General features: G+C 47.6%; 1 protein-coding gene across 1 annotated transcript; it reads right to left on the bottom strand.

The window, feature by feature from the left end:
• Nucleotides 1–861: 861 nt before the first annotated feature.
• slc30a10 (solute carrier family 30 member 10) lies at nt 862–17,883 on the bottom strand. Its single transcript, XM_079634864.1, has 4 exons — nt 17,269–17,883; nt 15,680–15,730; nt 4,692–4,931; nt 862–4,316 (listed from the first exon to the last, which is right to left on the bottom strand). Exons 1-4 carry the CDS (start codon nt 17,753–17,755, stop codon nt 3,577–3,579), a joined length of 1,518 nt encoding a protein of 505 aa, XP_079490990.1. The 5' UTR covers nt 17,756–17,883; the 3' UTR covers nt 862–3,576.
• Between the last annotated feature and the right edge of the window lie 5,649 nt (nt 17,884–23,532).

The following is a 23,532-nucleotide window of genomic DNA, read 5'->3' as shown; positions in this document are numbered from 1 at the left end:
GTTTGAGTCAGAAATCTGCCCTTACAGTATTAATTATCCTTTCTCTTCCAGATCTATAATGGCAGTGAATGGCTGTTTAATATTTAAAACTCAACTATAATAACTATCGTCCGGCAGTAGATGAGCACATCATGGGCTAGTCTTCATGTTTCTAATATAGTAGAAATGATGAATGAGGCACGTGACTCTGACACACAGACACTGGTGTTTTTTTTGTTTTGTTTTTTACTCAAAAGATTTAATATAACATATTCATTTTTATTTCAGAATAGATACAGTAACAGAGACAACATTCATATCGACAGTAGAATAAATACATGGATTAATAATGTAAATAAATGATGAAGCAGACACTGATGTTTGAAGGTGATGTGGGGTTGCCGTGACAACAAATAGTGCTTTAGTGGTTGCTTAGTAACATCTAGAATGATGTCAATGCTGACGGAGATCGTCATGCGCATGCGCGGTTTATGCTCCAGGGATCAATTATAATAAAAGTCCCCATTCAGTGTCCTGCTGAGATCAGGTGGTGTTCTGGAGCTCATCTCAGTAAGGCGGAGTAGAGCTCGAACCATGAGCATCCGGGTAACACCACTTTATTATGATTCACATACATGTAATCATACACTAGAAATGGTAAATCTGAGGCAGTCACATCTCTGCATGTGGTCACGTGTTCATACAGCAAAGTGGACCAAACTCTTGCTTTTATCTCTGAGTGTGTGCGTGCGTGCGTGTGTGTGTGTGTGTGTGTGTGTGTGATCTGCTTCCAGGAAGCGTTAATTGTTTCTCTGGATTGCAGAGGTCGTGTGACAGCACGGAAAGAGTGACTTCAACCTCGTCCATGTTTGATAGTCTCTGTGAGGATCTTATGCGAGTGAGTAAATGAGTTTTAGGAATGAAAGTTAAAATATAACTGACAGAGAAGCAGAAAGTAGAGAAGTGCTTCATCTGACTGTCACATGACTGGTGTTCATCTACAGGTGTGTGTGTGTGTGTGTGTGTGTGTGTGTGCTGCCCTCTAGTGCTATATCTCTGTCTGCTTGGACTCACTGTTGAGTCTGAGGTCATGAAACTCGGTGCTCATCATCGGTGAATCTTCAGCTCAATAAACACACACATGAAAACTCAGTTCACAACCCATTTCCACTCAAATCTGTTTACCATTAAAAGCTAAATCATAATTTAACCACGATGTTTCCTATTAGTGTATACAGTTTACATTCGATTGTTTCACACACACACACACACACACACACACACACACACACACACACACACACACACACACACACACACACACACTCACACAATTAACTAAATATCAGTTAATTATGTGTTTCCCTGAATTATCAAACAGTTATGAAGATTATTAAAAGAAACAATAAATAATAAGAAGAAATATGCTTATTTTGTTGTGAATCTCATGAAACAATGTCCAGGTCGAATTTCTCCCCAAAAAACAAGGAACTACAGATTTGATTACAGTAGTGAAGCACATTTTACCGCAAATTAAACTGTAATGCTTCAAGATTTATAATAATTCCATATCACTGTAATACAAATAATTATTGGTTTTATTTAAATAAGTGAAAGCATTAGGGACACTAAGGCAAATACTACACGCATACTTTACAATTTACATATTAATATTTTTCATATCACAGTCATGGGAATGTTGCTTGATTGTCTGTAAGCAAAATTAATCTTTGGTTACACTTTATTTTAAGGTGTCATTGTTGCAGTGTAATCATATATCTGAGTGATATTAAACTTACTCTAGGGTTAGATTTGGTTGAGGATTCGTTGTGTGTAATAATGCATCATTTATTTATAGTTATTACTATGTAACATAACAATGATAGCGTAAAATAAAGAGTTACCCAATCTTTATATTTTGGGCTGAAATATGAGCCGGACGTGGAGATCCAGTGACAGCAGGGGCGATTCCAGGATATTTTAAATGGGGGGGCACAGGGGGGACCAAGAACCAGTCAGGGGGGGCCAATCAGAAAATTCAACTGAAAATAAATACTGGTTTAGAAAATATTAAGCACGATCACCAAAATATAGATGGTATTACATTTTTCTTTTTTGCATGGATTAGGGGTTGTCAAACTTTTTGGAGCCAGGGACCCCTCCCTTCATATTTATAACAGTGACTGAGCCCAAAGTTAATGAGGGAGCGGGTACTGAAATATTTTTGCACAAATGGTCTTCACCCAGGGTCGTATACAGAGTTTTCTAAATAGCCTACTGAGGTCTGAAAAGTAATCTTACTAGGGGGGTTCGGGGGCATGCCCCCCCGAGGAATTTTTGTCTTTCTTGATCTACACATGTGTATTTCAAGGTGTTTTAAGGCAAAAACATTGGATAACTACAGCTTTCCAATTCCATTCCGTCTTTGTTATTCCAATACTTATACACATTCGAGGTACACAAATATAGCCTAGCCTATATTTATACAATAATAATGGAAATATGTTTAATAGGTGATTGTGTTATTTAATTGCACTTATATCCACTGTAATTAGCGGGAAAACACATACAGTATATCGGTGTTAAATAGAAATACATTGTAAAATGTTATCCAGGTCTCATCCTGGGCACAGTATGCTGACCTGTAGCTATATTTCCTTTCCCAAAGCTGAGCTTTGGATACTTTGCATACTGATTGTTTCTATTGTTCGTTTAAAACTTCTAGGCCTATATCTAAAATAGCTGTTTAGTTTAGCTATTTAAATCTTATCTCGCACTTTATGACTGTTAACTGCAGCGTCGTGCGGGAATTCACACTGGGCTTGTAGCTTCGATATTTCAAAATATATTTATAGTGTGTAACTTACATACTTTCCTGCTGTTTTAAAAACGCGCAACTGTGCTTCCTCTTCGCCCGAGTCTCAAATCAAGCAGTGATTGACAATGGTGCGGTGGTGTCTCTTTTCTCCTGATTTAAAAACGCGCAACTGTGATCACTTCTTCTTCGCGTTCGCGCTAGTCTCAAATCAAACAGTGATTGACAGCGCTCTGGTCCAATGGTGCGGTGGGCATTTTCAGGTTGGTTGACAGCAAATCTAACCCAATGAGATTGGAGGGGGGGCACCAGGGGGGGCCAATCATATTCCAGGGGGGGCCGGTGCCACCCCGTGCCCCCCCTCTAGACACGCCCCTGAGTGACAGCTGTCAGTCATGTTGGACAACGGCCCAGGATCATCAGCTGGAGTCTGGGATAGTTCTCCCAAACATGAAGACTAGCCCATGATGTGCTCATCTACTGCCGGACGATAGTTATTATAGTTATTATAGTTGAGTTTTAAATATTAAACAGCCATTCACTGCCATTATAGATCTGGAAGAGCAGGACATGTTTAATATAACTGATGGTGTTCGTCTGAGAGAAGAGAGTCATACACACGAGGATGCTTCAGGGCGAGTAAACCATGGGCTAGTTTTCATGTTTTGGTGAACTGTCCCTTTAAACAGTGTTGTGTGTTCTGCAGAACACCAGATCCGGCCGGGATCCAGTCTCAGACTAGAACATTTAGGGTTTTTAGTCCAGGACAAAACTCTTCCGCGCTAGAACTTGGTGCTTTCGGTGCACTTGTTCAGGCTGTGTGTGTCGCTGTGTGTGTCTGTGTGTGTGTGTGTGTCTCTCAGCAGGGCGGATCCAGCGTTCAGCATGTCAACAGCCACGTCCCCCGAGGGCGAGGAGGGGTTGCCGTCACACACACTCACGAAGGGCTTTCCGTCACACACACTCAGTGAGGTCCTTTCGTCACACACACTCACTGAGGGCTTTCCGTCACACACACTCAGTGAGGTCCTTCCGTCACACACACTCACTGAGGGCTTTCCGTCACACACACTCACGGAGGTCCTTCCGTCACACACACTCACGGAGGGCCTTCCGTCACACACACTCACGGAGGGCTTTCCGTCACACACACTCACAGAGGGCCTTCCGTCACACACACTCACGGAGGGCCTTCCGTCACACACACTCACGCAGGTGGCGCCGGCAGGACAGCAGGAGAGCTTGGCGCAGGCGGGCGACACACACACTCCGCTGCAGTGTCCGGAGTCGCCGTCTCCCTCGGCCCGCTCGAGCTGCACCGTGAGGCTGTGGACCCCGGCCCGGTGGAACAGCTGCAGGATCTGCCCGTGGAGCCCGGGGCCCGCCGCCCCCGCCGCCCCGCTGGGCTCCAGCTCCGGACACACGCGCACGTGCAGCGACGCCACGTTACGCCCCTTGGCCAGCTCCCACACGTGAGCCTCGTGCACGCTCGCCACGCCGGGGAGTTTGCACACACTCTCCACTGGGACACACACACAAACAAGCGTCATGAGAGGGAAGCTTTTCCATTAACGTCAGCATGAAAACACAATGACATTCTGTAATACTTCTAAATGATTTATCAGTGTTTTAAACTCCTGTTCCTGGTAATGTTGAATCAGCAGCTTCTCTTCTCTGAGGACGAGGGCGCCCACATGTGTTCTGGTTCCGGAAGCGTTCTGCGTGTTGAACCAGAAATGGTTCATCAATTGATTCTCTGTGACAACCACCGTTTGAAGCTTTATCTGTGCTAGTGCAGTGTGTGTGTGTGTGTGAGTGTGTGTGTGTGTGTGTGTGTGTGTGTGTGTGTGTGTGTGTGTGTGTGTGTGTGTGTGTGTGTGTGTGTGTGTGAACTCACAGACGGGGCTCAGCCGCAGGTCAGCCGGACTCATCTGCAACAGGATTCCAGCGGTTTCTTTGACCAGTGGAACGGCGGTGGACATGATGATGGCCACCATGACGAGGGTCAGACTGGGGTCCACGTAACACTGCCAGTTGCACGGGCTCTCGGGGGCCAGGGGCCACACGTAGAACAGAGCCGACGCCACGACCACCACCACCGACCCCAGAGCGTCATTCAGCACGTGCAGAAGAACACCTGCAGAGACACGAGACAACACTGACCCTCAGAGAGACAACACTGACCCTCAGAGAGACAACACTGACCCTCAGAGAGACAACGCTGACCCTCAGAGAGACAACGCTGACCCTCAGAGAGACAACGCTGACCCTCAGAGAGACGACACTGACCCTCAGAGACACGAGAGACAACACTGACCCTCAGAGAGACAACGCTGACCCTCAGAGAGACAACGCTGACCCTCAGAGAGACGACACTGACCCTCAGAGAGACAACGCTGACCCTCAGAGAGACAACGCTGACCCTCAGAGAGACGACACTGACCCTCAGAGACACGAGAGACAACACTGACCCTCAGAGAGACAACGCTGACCCTCAGAGAGACAACACTGACCCTCAGAGAGACAACACTGACCCTCAGAGAGACGACACTGACCCTCAGAGAGACAACGCTGACCCTCAGAGAGACAACGCTGACCCTCAGAGAGACGAGAGACAACGCTGACCCTCAGAGACACAAGAGACGACACTGACCCTCAGAGAGACAACGCTGACCCTCAGAGAGACAACACTGACCCTCAGAGAGACAACACTGACCCTCAGAGAGACGAGAGACAACACTGACCCTCAGAGACACGAGAGACAACGCTGACCCTCAGAGACACAAGAGACAACACTGACCCTCAGAGAGACAACACTGACCCTCAGAGAGACAACACTGACCCTCAGAGAGACAACGCTGACCCTCAGAGAGACAACGCTGACCCTCAGAGAGACGACACTGACCCTCAGAGAGACAACACTGACCCTCAGAGAGACGACACTGACCCTCAGAGAGACAACGCTGACCCTCAGAGAGACAACGCTGACCCTCAGAGAGACAACGCTGACCCTCAGAGAGACAACGCTGACCCTCAGAGAGACAACACTGACCCTCAGAGAGACGACACTGACCCTCAGAGAGACAACACTGACCCTCAGAGAGACGAGAGACAACACTGACCCTCAGAGACACGAGAGACAACACTGACCCTCAGAGAGACAACGCTGACCCTCAGAGAGACAACGCTGACCCTCAGAGAGACGACACTGACCCTCAGAGAGACAACGCTGACCCTCAGAGAGACGACACTGACCCTCAGAGAGACAACACTGACCCTCAGAGAGACAACGCTGACCCTCAGAGAGACAACGCTGACCCTCAGAGAGACGACACTGACCCTCAGAGAGACAACACTGACCCTCAGAGAGACGACACTGACCCTCAGAGAGACGAGAGACAACACTGACCCTCAGAGAGACGAGAGACAACACTGACCCTCAGAGACACGAGAGACAACACTGACCCTCAGAGACACGAGAGACAACACTGACCCTCAGAGACACGAGAGACAACACTGACCCTCAGAGAGACGACACTGACCCTCAGAGAGACAACGCTGACCCTCAGAGAGATGACACTGACCCTCAGAGAGACAACGCTGACCCTCAGAGAGACGACACTGACCCTCAGAGAGACAACGCTGACCCTCAGAGAGACGACACTGACCCTCAGAGAGACAACACTGACCCTCAGAGAGACAACGCTGACCCTCAGAGAGACAACGCTGACCCTCAGAGAGACGACACTGACCCTCAGAGAGACAACACTGACCCTCAGAGAGACGACACTGACCCTCAGAGAGACGAGAGACAACACTGACCCTCAGAGAGACGAGAGACAACACTGACCCTCAGAGAGACAACACTGACCCTCAGAGAGACAACACTGACCCTCAGAGAGACAACACTGACCCTCAGAGAGACGAGAGACAACACTGACCCTCAGAGAGACAACACTGACCCTCAGAGAGACGAGAGACAACACTGACCCTCAGAGAGACGAGAGACAACACTGACCCTCAGAGAGACAACACTGACCCTCAGAGAGACGAGAGACAACACTGACCCTCAGAGAGACAACACTGACCCTCAGAGAGACAACACTGACCCTCAGAGACACGAGAGACAACACTGACCCTCAGAGACACGAGAGACAACACTGACCCTCAGAGAGACAACACTGACCCTCAGAGAGACAACACTGACCCTCAGAGAGACAACACTGACCCTCAGAGAGACGAGAGACAACACTGACCCTCAGAGACACGAGAGACAACACTGACCCTCAGAGAGACAACACTGACCCTCAGAGAGACGAGAGACAACACTGACCCTCAGAGAGACAACACTGACCCTCAGAGACACGAGAGACAACACTGACCCTCAGAGAGACAACACTGACCCTCAGAGAGACAACACTGACCCTCAGAGAGACAACACTGACCCTCAGAGAGACAACACTGACCCTCAGAGAGACAACACTGACCCTCAGAGAGACGAGAGACAACACTGACCCTCAGAGACACGAGAGACAACACTGACCCTCAGAGAGACAACACTGACCCTCAGAGACACGAGAGACAACACTGACCCTCAGAGAGACAACACTGACCCTCAGAGACACGAGAGACAACACTGACCCTCAGAGAGACGAGAGACAACACTGACCCTCAGAGAGACGAGAGACAACACTGACCCTCAGAGAGACAACACTGACCCTCAGAGAGACAACACTGACCCTCAGAGACAACACTGACCCTTAGAGAGACAACACTGACCCTCAGAGACACGAGAGACAACACTGACCCTCAGAGACACGAGAGACAACACTGATCCTCAGAGAGACAACACTGACCCTCAGAGAGACAACACTGACCCTCAGAGAGACAACACTGACCCTCAGAGACAACACTGACCCTTAGAGAGACAACACTGACCCTCAGAGAGACGAGAGACAACACTGACCCTCAGAGACACGAGAGACAACACTGACCCTCAGAGAGATAACACTGACCCTCAGAGAGACGAGAGACAACACTGACCCTCAGAGACACGAGAGACAACACTGACCCTCAGAGAGACGAGAGACAACACTGACCCTCAGAGAGACAACACTGACCCTCAGAGAGACAACACTGACCCTCAGAGAGACAACACTGACCCTCAGAGAGACGAGAGACAACACTGACCCTCAGAGAGACAACACTGACCCTCAGAGAGACAACACTGACCCTCAGAGAGACGAGAGACAACACTGACCCTCAGAGAGACAACACTGACCCTCAGAGAGACAACACTGACCCTCAGAGAGACAACACTGACCCTCAGAGAGACAACACTGACCCTCAGAGAGACAACACTGACCCTCAGAGAGACAACACTGACCCTCAGAGAGACGAGAGACAACACTGACCCTCAGAGAGACGAGAGACAACACTGACCCTCAGAGAGACGAGAGACAACACTGACCCTCAGAGAGACAACACTGACCCTCAGAGAGACGAGAGACAACACTGACCCTCAGAGAGACAACACTGACCCTCAGAGAGACAACACTGACCCTCAGAGAGACAACACTGACCCTCAGAGACACGAGAGACAACACTGACCCTCAGAGAGACAACACTGACCCTCAGAGAGACAACACTGACCCTCAGAGAGACAACACTGACCCTCAGAGAGACGAGAGACAACACTGACCCTCAGAGAGACAACACTGACCCTCAGAGAGACGAGAGACAACACTGACCCTCAGAGAGACAACACTGACCCTCAGAGAGACAACACTGACCCTCAGAGAGACAACACTGACCCTCAGAGACACGAGAGACAACACTGACCCTCAGAGAGACAACACTGACCCTCAGAGAGACGAGAGACAACACTGACCCTCAGAGAGACGAGAGACAACACTGACCCTCAGAGAGACGAGAGACAACACTGACCCTCAGAGACAACACTGACCCTCAGCGAGACGAGAGACAACACTGACCCTCAGAGAGACGAGAGACAACACTGACCCTCAGAGACACGAGAGACAACACTGACCCTCAGAGAGACAACGCTGACCCTCAGAGAGACAACACTGACCCTCAGAGACACGAGAGACAACACTGACCCTCAGAGAGACAACACTGACCCTCAGAGAGACGAGAGACAACACTGACCCTCAGAGAGACGAGAGACAACACTGACCCTCAGAGAGACAACACTGACCCTCAGAGAGACAACACTGACCCTCAGAGAGACAACACTGACCCTCAGAGAGACAACACTGACCCTCAGAGAGACAACACTGACCCTCAGAGAGACAACACTGACCCTCAGAGAGACAACACTGACCCTCAGAGAGACGAGAGACAACACTGACCCTCAGAGAGACGAGAGACAACACTGACCCTCAGAGAGACAACACTGACCCTCAGAGAGACGAGAGACAACACTGACCCTCAGAGAGACAACACTGACCCTCAGAGAGACAACACTGACCCTCAGAGAGACAACACTGACCCTCAGAGACACGAGAGACAACACTGACCCTCAGAGAGACAACACTGACCCTCAGAGAGACAACACTGACCCTCAGAGAGACAACACTGACCCTCAGAGAGACAACACTGACCCTCAGAGAGACGAGAGACAACACTGACCCTCAGAGAGACAACACTGACCCTCAGAGAGACAACACTGACCCTCAGAGACACGAGAGACAACACTGACCCTCAGAGAGACAACACTGACCCTCAGAGACACGAGAGACAACACTGACCCTCAGAGAGACAACACTGACCCTCAGAGAGACAACACTGACCCTCAGAGAGACAACACTGATCCTCAGAGACACGAGAGACAACACTGACCCTCAGAGAGACAACACTGACCCTCAGAGACACGAGAGACAACACTGACCCTCAGAGACACGAGAGACAACACTGACCCTCAGAGAGACAACACTGACCCTCAGAGAGACAACACTGACCCTCAGAGAGACAACACTGACCCTCAGAGAGACAACACTGACCCTCAGAGACACGAGAGACAACACTGACCCTCAGAGAGACAACACTGACCCTCAGAGAGACGAGAGACAACACTGACCCTCAGAGAGACGAGAGATAACACTGACCCTCAGAGACACGAGAGACAACACTGACCCTCAGAGAGACGAGAGACAACACTGACCCTCAGAGACACGAGAGACAACACTGACCCTCAGAGAGACAACACTGACCCTCAGAGAGACAACACTGACCCTCAGAGAGACAACACTGACCCTCAGAGAGACAACACTGACCCTCAGAGAGACGAGAGACAACACTGACCCTCAGAGACACGAGAGACAACACTGACCCTCAGAGAGACAACACTGACCCTCAGAGACACGAGAGACAACACTGACCCTCAGAGAGACAACACTGACCCTCAGAGACACGAGAGACAACACTGACCCTCAGAGAGACGAGAGACAACACTGACCCTCAGAGAGACGAGAGACAACACTGACCCTCAGAGAGACAACACTGACCCTCAGAGAGACAACACTGACCCTCAGAGACAACACTGACCCTTAGAGAGACAACACTGACCCTCAGAGACACGAGAGACAACACTGACCCTCAGAGACACGAGAGACAACACTGATCCTCAGAGAGACAACACTGACCCTCAGAGAGACAACACTGACCCTCAGAGAGACAACACTGACCCTCAGAGACAACACTGACCCTTAGAGAGACAACACTGACCCTCAGAGAGACGAGAGACAACACTGACCCTCAGAGACACGAGAGACAACACTGACCCTCAGAGAGATAACACTGACCCTCAGAGAGACGAGAGACAACACTGACCCTCAGAGACACGAGAGACAACACTGACCCTCAGAGAGACGAGAGACAACACTGACCCTCAGAGAGACGAGAGACAACACTGACCCTCAGAGAGACAACACTGACCCTCAGAGAGACAACACTGACCCTCAGAGAGACGAGAGACAACACTGACCCTCAGAGAGACAACACTGACCCTCAGAGAGACAACACTGACCCTCAGAGAGACGAGAGACAACACTGACCCTCAGAGAGACAACACTGACCCTCAGAGAGACAACACTGACCCTCAGAGAGACAACACTGACCCTCAGAGAGACAACACTGACCCTCAGAGAGACAACACTGACCCTCAGAGAGACAACACTGACCCTCAGAGAGACGAGAGACAACACTGACCCTCAGAGAGACGAGAGACAACACTGACCCTCAGAGAGACGAGAGACAACACTGACCCTCAGAGAGACAACACTGACCCTCAGAGAGACGAGAGACAACACTGACCCTCAGAGAGACAACACTGACCCTCAGAGAGACAACACTGACCCTCAGAGAGACAACACTGACCCTCAGAGAGACAACACTGACCCTCAGAGACACGAGAGACAACACTGACCCTCAGAGAGACAACACTGACCCTCAGAGAGACAACACTGACCCTCAGAGAGACAACACTGACCCTCAGAGAGACGAGAGACAACACTGACCCTCAGAGAGACAACACTGACCCTCAGAGAGACGAGAGACAACACTGACCCTCAGAGAGACAACACTGACCCTCAGAGAGACAACACTGACCCTCAGAGAGACAACACTGACCCTCAGAGACACGAGAGACAACACTGACCCTCAGAGAGACAACACTGACCCTCAGAGAGACGAGAGACAACACTGACCCTCAGAGAGACGAGAGACAACACTGACCCTCAGAGACAACACTGACCCTCAGCGAGACGAGAGACAACACTGACCCTCAGAGAGACGAGAGACAACACTGACCCTCAGAGACACGAGAGACAACACTGACCCTCAGAGAGACAACACTGACCCTCAGAGACACGAGAGACAACACTGACCCTCAGAGAGACAACACTGACCCTCAGAGAGACGAGAGACAACACTGACCCTCAGAGAGACGAGAGACAACACTGACCCTCAGAGAGACAACACTGACCCTCAGAGAGACAACACTGACCCTCAGAGAGACAACACTGACCCTCAGAGAGACAACACTGACCCTCAGAGAGACAACACTGACCCTCAGAGAGACAACACTGACCCTCAGAGAGACAACACTGACCCTCAGAGAGACAACACTGACCCTCAGAGAGACAACACTGACCCTCAGAGAGACGAGAGACAACACTGACCCTCAGAGAGACGAGAGACAACACTGACCCTCAGAGAGACAACACTGACCCTCAGAGAGACGAGAGACAACACTGACCCTCAGAGAGACAACACTGACCCTCAGAGAGACAACACTGACCCTCAGAGAGACAACACTGACCCTCAGAGAGACAACACTGACCCTCAGAGACACGAGAGACAACACTGACCCTCAGAGAGACAACACTGACCCTCAGAGAGACAACACTGACCCTCAGAGAGACAACACTGACCCTCAGAGAGACGAGAGACAACACTGACCCTCAGAGAGACAACACTGACCCTCAGAGAGACAACACTGACCCTCAGAGAGACGAGAGACAACACTGACCCTCAGAGAGACAACACTGACCCTCAGAGAGACAACACTGACCCTCAGAGACACGAGAGACAACACTGACCCTCAGAGAGACAACACTGACCCTCAGAGACACGAGAGACAACACTGACCCTCAGAGAGACAACACTGACCCTCAGAGAGACAACACTGACCCTCAGAGAGACAACACTGATCCTCAGAGACACGAGAGACAACACTGACCCTCAGAGAGACAACACTGACCCTCAGAGACACGAGAGACAACACTGACCCTCAGAGACACGAGAGACAACACTGACCCTCAGAGAGACAACACTGACCCTCAGAGAGACAACACTGACCCTCAGAGAGACAACACTGACCCTCAGAGAGACAACACTGACCCTCAGAGAGACAACACTGACCCTCAGAGACACGAGAGACAACACTGACCCTCAGAGAGACAACACTGACCCTCAGAGAGACGAGAGACAACACTGACCCTCAGAGAGACGAGAGATAACACTGACCCTCAGAGACACGAGAGACAACACTGACCCTCAGAGAGACGAGAGACAACACTGACCCTCAGAGACACGAGAGACAACACTGACCCTCAGAGAGACGAGAGACAACACTGACCCTCAGAGACACGAGAGACAACACTGACCCTCAGAGAGACGAGAGACAACACTGACCCTCAGAGACACGAGAGACAACACTGACCCTCAGAGAGACAACACTGACCCTCAGAGAGACAACACTGACCCTCAGAGAGACAACACTGACCCTCAGAGAGACAACACTGACCCTCAGAGACACGAGAGACAACACTGACCCTCAGAGAGACAACACTGACCCTCAGAGAGACGAGAGACAACACTGACCCTCAGAGAGACGAGAGATAACACTGACCCTCAGAGACACGAGAGACAACACTGACCCTCAGAGAGACGAGAGACAACACTGACCCTCAGAGACACGAGAGACAACACTGACCCTCAGAGAGACGAGAGACAACACTGACCCTCAGAGACACGAGAGACAACACTGACCCTCAGAGAGACGAGAGACAACACTGACCCTCAGAGAGACAACACTGACCCTCAGAGAGACAACACTGACCCTCAGAGAGACAACACTGACCCTCAGAGACACGAGAGACAACACTGACCCTCAGAGACACGAGAGACAACACTGACCCTCAGAGACACGAGAGACAACACTGACCCTCAGAGAGACAACACTGACCCTCAGAGAGACAACACTGACCCTCAGAGACACGAGAGACAACACTGACCCTCAGAGACACGAGAGACAACACTGACCCTCAGAGACACGAGAGACAACACTGACCCTCAGAGAGACAACACTGACCCTCAGAGAGACGAGAGACAACACTGACCCTCAGAGAGACGAGAGACAACACTGACCCTCAGAGACACGAGAGACAACACTGACCCTCAGAGAGACGAGAGACAACACTGACCCTCAGAGAGACGAGAGACAACACTGACCCTCAGAGAGACAACACTGACCCTCAAAGAGACAACACTGACCCTCAGAGAGACAACACTGACCCTCAGAGACACGAGACAACACTGACCCTCAGAGACACGAGAGACAACACTGACCCTCAGAGAGACAACACTGACCCTCAAAGAGACAACACTGACCCTCAGAGAGACAACACTGACCCTCAGAGACACGAGACAACACTGACCCTCAGAGAGACAACACTGACCCTCAGAGACACGAGAGACAACACTGACCCTCAGAGACACGAGAGACAACACTGACCCTCAGAGAGACAACACTGACCCTCAGAGAGACAACACTGACCCTCAGAGAGACAACACTGACCCTCAGAGACACGAGACAACACTGACCCTCAGAGAGACAACACTGACCCTCAGAGAGACGAGAGACAACACTGACCCTCAGAGAGACAACACTGACCCTCAGAGACACGAGAGACAACACTGACCCTCAGAGAGACAACACACTGACCCTCAGAGAGACAACACTGACCCTCAGAGACACGAGACAACACTGACCCTCAGAGAGACAACGCTGACCCTCAGAGACACGAGAGACAACACTGACCCTCAGAGAGACGAGAGACAACACTGACCCTCAGAGACACGAGAGACAACACTGACCCTCAGAGAGACGAGAGACAACACTGACCCTCAGAGAGACGAGAGACAACACTGACCCTCAGAGACACGAGAGACAACACTGACCCTCAGAGAGACGAGAGACAACGCTGACCCTCAGAGAGACGAGAGACAACACTGACCCTCAGAGAGACGAGAGACAACACTGACCCTCAGAGAGACGAGAGACAACACTGACCCTCAGAGACACGAGAGACAACACTGACCCTCAGAGAGACAACACTGACCCTCAGAGAGACAACACTGACCCTCAGAGACACGAGAGACAACACTGACCCTCAGAGAGACGAGAGACAACACTGACCCTCAGAGACACGAGAGACAACACTGACCCTCAGAGAGACAACACTGACCCTCAAAGAGACAACACTGACCCTCAGAGAGACAACACTGACCCTCAGAGACACGAGACAACACTGACCCTCAGAGAGACAACACTGACCCTCAGAGAGACAACACTGACCCTCAGAGAGACAACACTGACTCTCAAAGAGACAACACTGACCCTCAGAGAGACAACACTGACCCTCAGAGACACGAGACAACACTGACCCTCAGAGAGACAACACTGACCCTCAGAGACACGAGAGACAACACTGACTCTCAAAGAGACAACACTGACCCTCAGAGAGACAACACTGACCCTCAGAGACACGAGACAACACTGACCCTCAGAGAGACAACACTGACCCTCAGAGACACGAGAGACAACACTGACCCTCAGAGAGACAACACTGACCCTCAGAGAGACAACACTGACCCTCAGAGAGACAACGCTGACCCTCAGAGAGACGACGCTGACCCTCAGAGAGACGAGAGACAACACTGACCCTCAGAGAGACAACACTGACCCTCAGAGAGACAACACTGACCCTCAGAGAGACAACGCTGACCCTCAGAGAGACGACGCTGACCCTCAGAGAGACGAGAGACAACACTGACCCTCAGAGAGACAACACTGACCCTCAGAGACACGAGAGACAACACTGACCCTCAGAGACACGAGAGACAACACTGACCCTCAGAGAGACAACACTGACCCTCAGAGACACGAGAGACAACACTGACCCTCAGAGAGACAACACTGACCCTCAGAGACACGAGAGACAACACTGACCCTCAGAGAGACAACACTGACCCTCAGAGAGACGAGATCCACACTCGGACACTCAGACGCAGGAGACTCACCTCGGATGTTCAGAGGAGGACCTTCTCTCTCCGGCTTCTGGTCCTGGAGGCCTGTGGATGCATAATGGACAAGTGTGGAGTGCGGAACTGAAGATCCACAAGCATGTTTGGTTCTGAGGGTCAAACATCACAGCTGGATGATCAGAGGTCACGTATTAGAGCCTGTTCACACAGAACGCGTGTTTTTCTATGTAAACTCGCGTGAAGCCTTGTCTCCGCAGCCGCGCGAGCCGTTGTACTCGTCTGTGAAACGACAGGGGGCGACTCGAGTAATTGTCATCTAGGGTCAAGCCTTGTTTATACTCGACGCGTCCGCACGAGCGTGAGTCTCCGCTGACCGCGCGCGCACCTCTCCAGACGGTCGAGGCGTTTATACTTGACGCGCTCGCCGTTGTACTATTCTTTGAAACTACAGGGGGCGACTCGAGTAATTGTCCTCTCTGAACCATCAGGAATTGGTGAGAAGAAGAAATATAAACACGTGACAATGTTTATTTTAGTTACCACCACCAATACAAAAATAATCGTGTAAAACCCAGTAAACCCTGAGATTATTACTTGTGACATTAGAACAAAATATATGTAGGCTAGCCTATATGGGAATACATGTACGTATACAAATACATTAACGATCTCTTAAATATTTTCTAATTTCACTAAACATTTAATTAACTTTCGTGCACATTTGTATTAACCATGGACCTTATGTTCATTAAAAAGGCTTTTTATGCTATTGAATGCTCATTTTTTTAAATGTAAGCAACTAATTTAGACGCGCAAACTGGGTGCTGGTGCGATGAGAAGGTCGTGCTCGGCCAGATTCGGCTCGAAGTCGTTCATCTTCGGATGCGGAGCCGCGCGCGCTGTTACAAAATCTGCCGTGCACACCGCCAGGCGAAATGGGCCTTTGCGCCGCTTTGCGCACCCAACGCGCGCGACCGCCCACACCGCAACGACGTCATTTTTGCCGCGCGCACCTTCGCGCTCGTGCGGACGCGTCGAGTATAAACAAGGCTTTAGGGTCAGGTTAGGGCTACCTTAACATTATAATTTAGTTTCATGAACATGTTCATAAAACATGGACCTTTATTTTTATTAAATGTTCTTTTGTCTGCTTTTGTAAATGTAAACGAATTTTGACGCACAAACTGGGTGCCGGTGTGATGAGGACATGCTCAGCCAGATTCGTCTCGAAGTCGTGCAATCTCGGAAGCGGAGCCGCGCGGAAAGTTACAAAAAATGCCGTGCACACCGCCACGCGAAATGGGGTCTCGCGCACTAAACGCGCACGTCCGCGCACTCCGCGATGACGTCATTTTTTCCGCGCGCACGTTCGCGCTCGTCCGGACGCGGCGAGTATAAACCAAGCTAAAAGTTCAACTTTTAAACAACTAGATCTTTATTCCAGTCGCTTTTGTTACGCGTTCTGTTCTGTGTGAATGGCCTCTTTCATTACAGATTATTAGTTCAAAGTACAAGCAAACAGTCAATACTGTACTAATAATCCATGCATGATCTGTTTACAACTCTCATGACACACACACACACACACACACACACACACTATAAAGCGTTGTGATGATCAGCACCTGCTTCTTCCTCCGCCGCGTCCCCGTCCTTTTTGCGCGACGCCCCCGCGTCCTTCTGCCGCGCCGCGCACAGGCACCGGTAGTCCTGGAACACCGCGAGCCCGAGCACGTTCACTGCGAGCCCGAGCGCGCCCACGATCAGCACCAGCGTTGGGTCATCGATCGCCTGCGGCAACGCGAGCCTCTTCAGCGACTCCATTGACACGGAGAAGCAGAGCGCCGCGAGGAACACCGCATTGGCCAACGCGCCCACCACCTCCGCGCGACCCATGCCGTAGGTGAAGCGCCCCGCACCCGCGCGCCGCGACACGCGCGCCGCCGTCAGCCCGACGCACAGCGACAGTATATCCGACAGCATGTTGAAGGAGTCGGACACGAGCGCGATGGAGTTCCCCATGTAACCCGCCACGATCTCGGCCACGAAGAAGATCACGGTGATGACGAGCATCAGGATCAGGCGGCACGTCTTCCCGCTGTAGCGGCCCATGATGGAGTGTGTGTGGTGGGGTGTGTGTGAGACGCAGGTGCGCTCGTCTATCGCGCGCGTTCAGGTGTGTGAGCTGCAGGTGTGTGTGATGGTGTGTATGCTCTCTGCTCATCACCTGGAGTCTCACGTTGCCGAGCATGAGTTGGCAGTTTCCCATACACCAATGATTCAGCGCGCGTGTGACGCGTCTCCTCGCGCGCGCTGTTGTGCTGCTGGGTTCCTCTCTCTGTCACCTTTGGACACACACACACACACACACACACACACACACACACACAGGGGTGCCGCCAGGAATTTTGGGCCCCATGACAAAAAAATAACATTGGGCCCCCCCTGCACAGCTGTTGTCACCAGATCTCTATGACGTACCTGTCCCATCAGATGCTTTACATAACTCTAATCAAATGCTTGCAACTGTCTTGCTTCTTGTAGTTCAATACTAGTACTAGCACAATATTTACTGCTGGTGATTTGTAAATGCAAGTCTGCATACAGTATGCAATTCATTATTTGATGCAAGATTAAAAGCCACCATAAAAATGTCCTTAAAGCAATCATTTACAGTCTCAATGTATTTTTATTGTAAAATGAATGACAGATTTTAAAAAAAAAATATGAAAAAACCTAAATATATATTAACTTTTTAATCAAAATAAATGAACATCATCATCTCAAAAGAATAAAAACATCAGATTTTTTAACTTAACTGCACATATATGCCAACATCAAAATAAAGTTGACGTGTAAAACGGAATTTCCACATCATGGTTATTATAGTGCCAGTATTCCTGTAATTCTTTTGTCTTATGAATTTAATAAACAACTCGTCTCGTATTCTGTCCGAACGCACCGCACCATCTACATCATGTGAGTGTAAATGCGCAAAAAACGTTTCCATTGCAGTTTTGCGAAATATTTATTTTTCAAAATTGCCTGAAAAACCACCTCATTTCAATTTGCGCAATTTGAAGGGTAATTGAAACACGGATGACGGTGTTTAGTTGCCAGAAACCACAAAGTTGCATAGTAAAAGAAAATCTGGTTTTCAAAAAAACGAAAGAGAAAATAGAGAGAGGAAAGACAAAAGAAAGGGTGTCAATGAATAACACGCCTACGTCTCCTTCTGTTAATAATAATAATGTCTAGTGCGGTGGCTGGGATATATAAACCTACCAACGTCCGTTGCCATGATTTTTTAAATGACTATTCGCGAGAGGAAAATTAAGTTTTAGTCGCATAACATCGGTTAATCGAAACGGCGTCATTTCGCAATAGTTTTGTATCGATATTTAGAAAATAAATCGCAAAAGTTCTGCGCAAATCTGTAATAGAAACGCAGCTACTGATGAATGCGCTAAGGCAGGACCAAACCATTTCATGCAGATACAGGGGGGTGGATGTTTACTTTTTGGTCAATGGGGATATTTAACTTTTATTGCCAAAATAAATACAATCAAAGACATCATTAATTTTATTATTATTTGAAATATACTCAATGATGATGGTTTATATAGCTAGTGTATAATAAAAAAATAAATAAAAAAAACATTTAATTACTTTTTACGTATTTGTTGGGGCCCCTGTCAGTCAGGGGCCCTTGGAATCGTCCTAACTTTTCCCCCCTATACGGCGCCCATGCACACACACACACACACACACACTCGCTCGGCGGGTTCTGTCCTGCTTACACAGGCACTCGCTGTAAGCGGTAGTTAGTGAGTTGCGTGCGGGTCAGCGGGGTTATTGCTGTACGTGCTCAGCGCTTCTGCTCACTGTAAGGACAGTCAGATAATAACTCATCTGCGATTACATGAGCGTGATAAGAGTCTGCTGACCGACAGCTTTCATCTCGATCATAAAACTTCTCTATAATGAGCTATTTCATCTTATTCTCTCTCGTGTCCTCAAACTCACAGAAAGACAAAGACAACACATTCGAAGGTAAAAAGCCTTATTTTTAAGAGTGCAAGACTCTTGATAAGCCTTTTTACCTTCGAATCTTTGTTTTTCCCTCAAAAGGTTCTTTAGATTAAGAAAAACAGTTATTTTAATAAAGGTTCCAAAAAGGGGTTTTCAGAAGAACTATTTCTGGTTCCCCAAAGCACCTTTCAGCGATCAGCCCATAAAGAGGCATTTCTTTCTTAGTGTGAAGTATTTTAATAATCTGAAGAAGCTTTAGTGCGATGGAAACATTCAGTGGATGTCGAGTCAGCTTTATTTCTACAGTGCTTATACAGTACAGGTTTCAGAGCAGCTTTATGATGCGCTTGGTCTGTTGTCAGGGAAATTAGTTTATTTAATCTATAAAGCAGTTCTGCAGAAAACTGTGATTTCATCGTCCATAATATTGTTGAATATTAAGTGACCTCAAGGTTAAATGTTCTCGGAACCATCAGTGTCACTGAAAGGTTCGTCGGGGAACCAAACATGTTTCTTCTACGGAAACCTCCTTTGGAACCTTTATTTCTAAGAAGCCGTTTCGTGTGTTTTCTTTATCAGACTGGTGTGTTTTCTTTATCAGACTGGTGTGTTTTCTTTATCAGACTGGTGTGTTTTCTTTATCAGACTGGTGTGTTTTCTTTATCAGACTGGTGTGTTTCTTTATCAGACTGGTGTGTTTTCTTTATCAGACTGGTGTGTTTCTTTATCAGACTGGTGTGTTTCTTTATCAGACTGGTGTGTTTTCTTTATCAGACTGGTGTGTTTCTTTATCAGACTGGTGTGTTTTCTTTATCAGACTGGTGTGTTTTCTTTATCAGACTGGTGTGTTTCTTTATCAGACTGGTGTGTTTTCTTTATCAGACTGGTGTGTTTTCTTTATCAGACTGGTGTGTTTTCTTTATCAGACTGGTGTGTTTTCTTTATCAGACTGGTGTGTTTTCTTTATCAGACTGGTGTGTTTTCTTTATCAGACTGGTGTGTTTTCTTTATCAGACTGGTGTGTTTTCTTTATAAGACTGGTGTGTTTTCTTTATCAGACTGGTGTGTTTTCTTTATCAGACTGGTGTGTTTCTTTATCAGACTGGTGTGTTTTCTTTATCAGACTGGTGTGTTTTCTTTATCAGACTGGTGTGTTTTCTTTATCAGACTGGTGTGTTTTCTTTATCAGACTGGTGTGTTTTCTTTATCAGACTGGTGTGTTTTCTTTATCAGACTGGTGTGTTTTCTTTATCAGACTGGTGTGTTTCTTTATCAGACTGGTGTGTTTTCTTTATCAGACTGGTGTGTTTCTTTATCAGACTGGTGTGTTTTCTTTATCAGACTGGTGTGTTTTCTTTATCAGACTGGTGTGTTTCTTTATCAGACTGGTGTGTTTCTTTATCAGACTGGTGTGTTTTCTTTATCAGACTGGTGTGTTTTCTTTATCAGACTGGTGTGTTTTCTTTATCAGACTGGTGTGTTTCTTTATCAGACTGGTGTGTTTTCTTTATCAGACTGGTGTGTTTCTTTATCAGACTGGTGTGTTTCTTTATCAGACTGGTGTATTTTCTTTATCAGACTGGTGTGTTTTCTTTATCAGACTGGTGTGTTTTCTTTATCAGACTGGTGTGTTTTCTTTATCAGACTGGTGTGTTTTCTTTATCAGACTGGTGTGTTTTCTTTATCAGACTGGTGTGTTTTCTTTATCAGACTGGTGTGTACTGGTGTGTTTTCTTTATCAGACTGGTGTGTTTTCTTTATCAGACTGGTGTGTTTTCTTTATAAGACTGGTGTGTTTTCTTTATCAGACTGGTGTGTTTTCTTTATAAGACTGGTGTGTTTTCTTTATCAGACTGGTGTGTTTTCTTTATCAGACTGGTGTGTTTTCTTTATCAGACTGGTGTGTTTTCTTTATAAGACTGGTGTGTTTTCTTTATCAGACTGGTGTGTTTTCTTTATCAGACTGGTGTGTACTGGTGTGTTTTCTTTATCAGACTGGTGTGTTTTCTTTATCAGACTGGTGTGTTTCTTTATCAGACTGGTGTGTTTTCTTTATCAGACTGGTGTGTTTTCTTTATCAGACTGGTGTGTTTCTTTATCAGACTGGTGTGTTTCTTTATCAGACTGGTGTGTTTTCTTTATCAGACTGGTGTGTTTCTTTATCAGACTGGTGTGTTTCTTTATCAGACTGGTGTGTTTCTTTATCAGACTGGTGTGTTTCTTTATCAGACTGGTGTGTTTTCTTTATCAGACTGGTGTGTTTTCTTTATCAGACTGGTGTGTTTTCTTTATCAGACTGGTGTGTTTCTTTATCAGACTGGTGTGTTTCTTTATCAGACTGGTGTGTTTCTTTATCAGACTGGTGTGTTTCTTTATCAGACTGGTGTGTTTCTTTATCAGACTGGTGTGTTTTCTTTATCAGACTGGTGTGTTTTCTTTATCAGACTGGTGTGTTTCTTTATCAGACTGGTGTGTTTCTTTATCAGACTGGTGTGTTTCTTTATCAGACTGGTGTGTTTCTTTATCAGACTGGTGTGTTTCTTTATCAGACTTGTGTGTTTTCTTTATCAGACTGGTGTGTTTTCTTTATCAGACTGGTGTGTTTCTTTATCAGACTGGTGTGTTTCTTTATCAGACTGGTGTGTTTCTTTATCAGACTGGTGTATTTTCTTTATCAGACTGGTGTGTTTTCTTTATCAGACTGGTGTGTTTTCTTTATCAGACTGGTGTGTTTTCTTTATCAGACTGGTGTGTACTGGTGTGTTTTCTTTATCAGACTGGTGTGTTTTCTTTATAAGACTGGTGTGTTTTCTTTATCAGACTGGTGTGTTTTCTTTATAAGACTGGTGTGTTTTCTTTATCAGACTGGTGTGTTTTCTTTATCAGACTGGTGTGTACTGGTGTGTTTTCTTTATCAGACTGGTGTGTTTTCTTTATCAGACTGGTGTGTTTTCTTTATAAGACTGGTGTGTTTTCTTTATCGGACTGGTGTGTTTTCTTTATAAGACTGGTGTGTTTTCTTTATCAGACTGGTGTGTTTTCTTTATCAGACTGGTGTGTTTTCTTTATCAGACTGGTGTGTTTTCTTTATAAGACTGGTGTTTTCTTTATCAGACTGGTGTGTTTTCTTTATCAGACTGGTGTGTACTGGTGTGTTTTCTTTATCAGACTGGTGTGTTTTCTTTATCAGACTGGTGTGTTTCTTTATCAGACTGGTGTGTTTTCTTTATCAGACTGGTGTGTTTTCTTTATCAGACTGGTGTGTTTCTTTATCAGACTGGTGTGTTTTCTTTATCAGACTGGTGTGTTTTCTTTATCAGACTGGTGTGTTTCTTTATCAGACTGGTGTATTTTCTTTATCAGACTGGTGTGTTTCTTTATCAGACTGGTGTATTTTCTTTATCAGACTGGTGTGTTTTCTTTATCAGACTGGTGTGTTTCTTTATCAGACTGGTGTGTTTCTTTATCAGACTGGTGTGTTTCTTTATCAGACTGGTGTGTTTTCTTTATCAGACTGGTGTGTTTCTTTATCAGACTGGTGTGTACTGGTGTGTTTTCTTTATCAGACTGGTGTGTACTGGTGTGTTTTCTTTATCAGACTGGTGTGTTTCTTTATCAGACTGGTGTGTACTGGTGTGTTTTCTTTATCAGACTGGTGTGTACTGGTGTGTTCTCTTTATCAGACTGGTGTGTTTTCTTTATCAGACTGGTGTGTTTTCTTTATCAGACTGGTGTGTTTTCTTTATCAGACTGGTGTGTTTCTTTATCAGACTGGTGTGTTGGTGTGTTTCTTTATCAGACTGGTGTGTTTTCTTTATCAGACTGGTGTGTTTCTTTATCAGACTGGTGTGTTTTCT

This window comes from Phoxinus phoxinus (assembly GCF_949152265.1).
Source record: "Phoxinus phoxinus genome assembly, chromosome: 14".
Classification (NCBI taxonomy): domain Eukaryota; kingdom Metazoa; phylum Chordata; class Actinopteri; order Cypriniformes; family Leuciscidae; genus Phoxinus; species Phoxinus phoxinus.
Note: the sequence above shows the minus strand (reverse complement) of the source record. Positions and strands in the feature narration are given on the sequence as shown.

Excerpts from the sequence above, each read along its gene's own strand:
- slc30a10 (XM_079634864.1), bottom strand. The coding sequence starts at position 17,755 with ATGGGCCGCTACAGCGGGAAGACGTGCCGCCTGATCCTGATGCTCGTC. Across the intron at positions 15,731-17,268 it reads CGCGGCGGAGGAAGAAGCAG|GCCTCCAGGACCAGAAGCCG; the intron begins GTGCTGATCATC and ends ATGCATCCACAG. Across the intron at positions 4,317-4,691 it reads CCTGCGGCTGAGCCCCGTCT|TGGAGAGTGTGTGCAAACTC; the intron begins GTGAGTTCACAC and ends TGTGTGTCCCAG.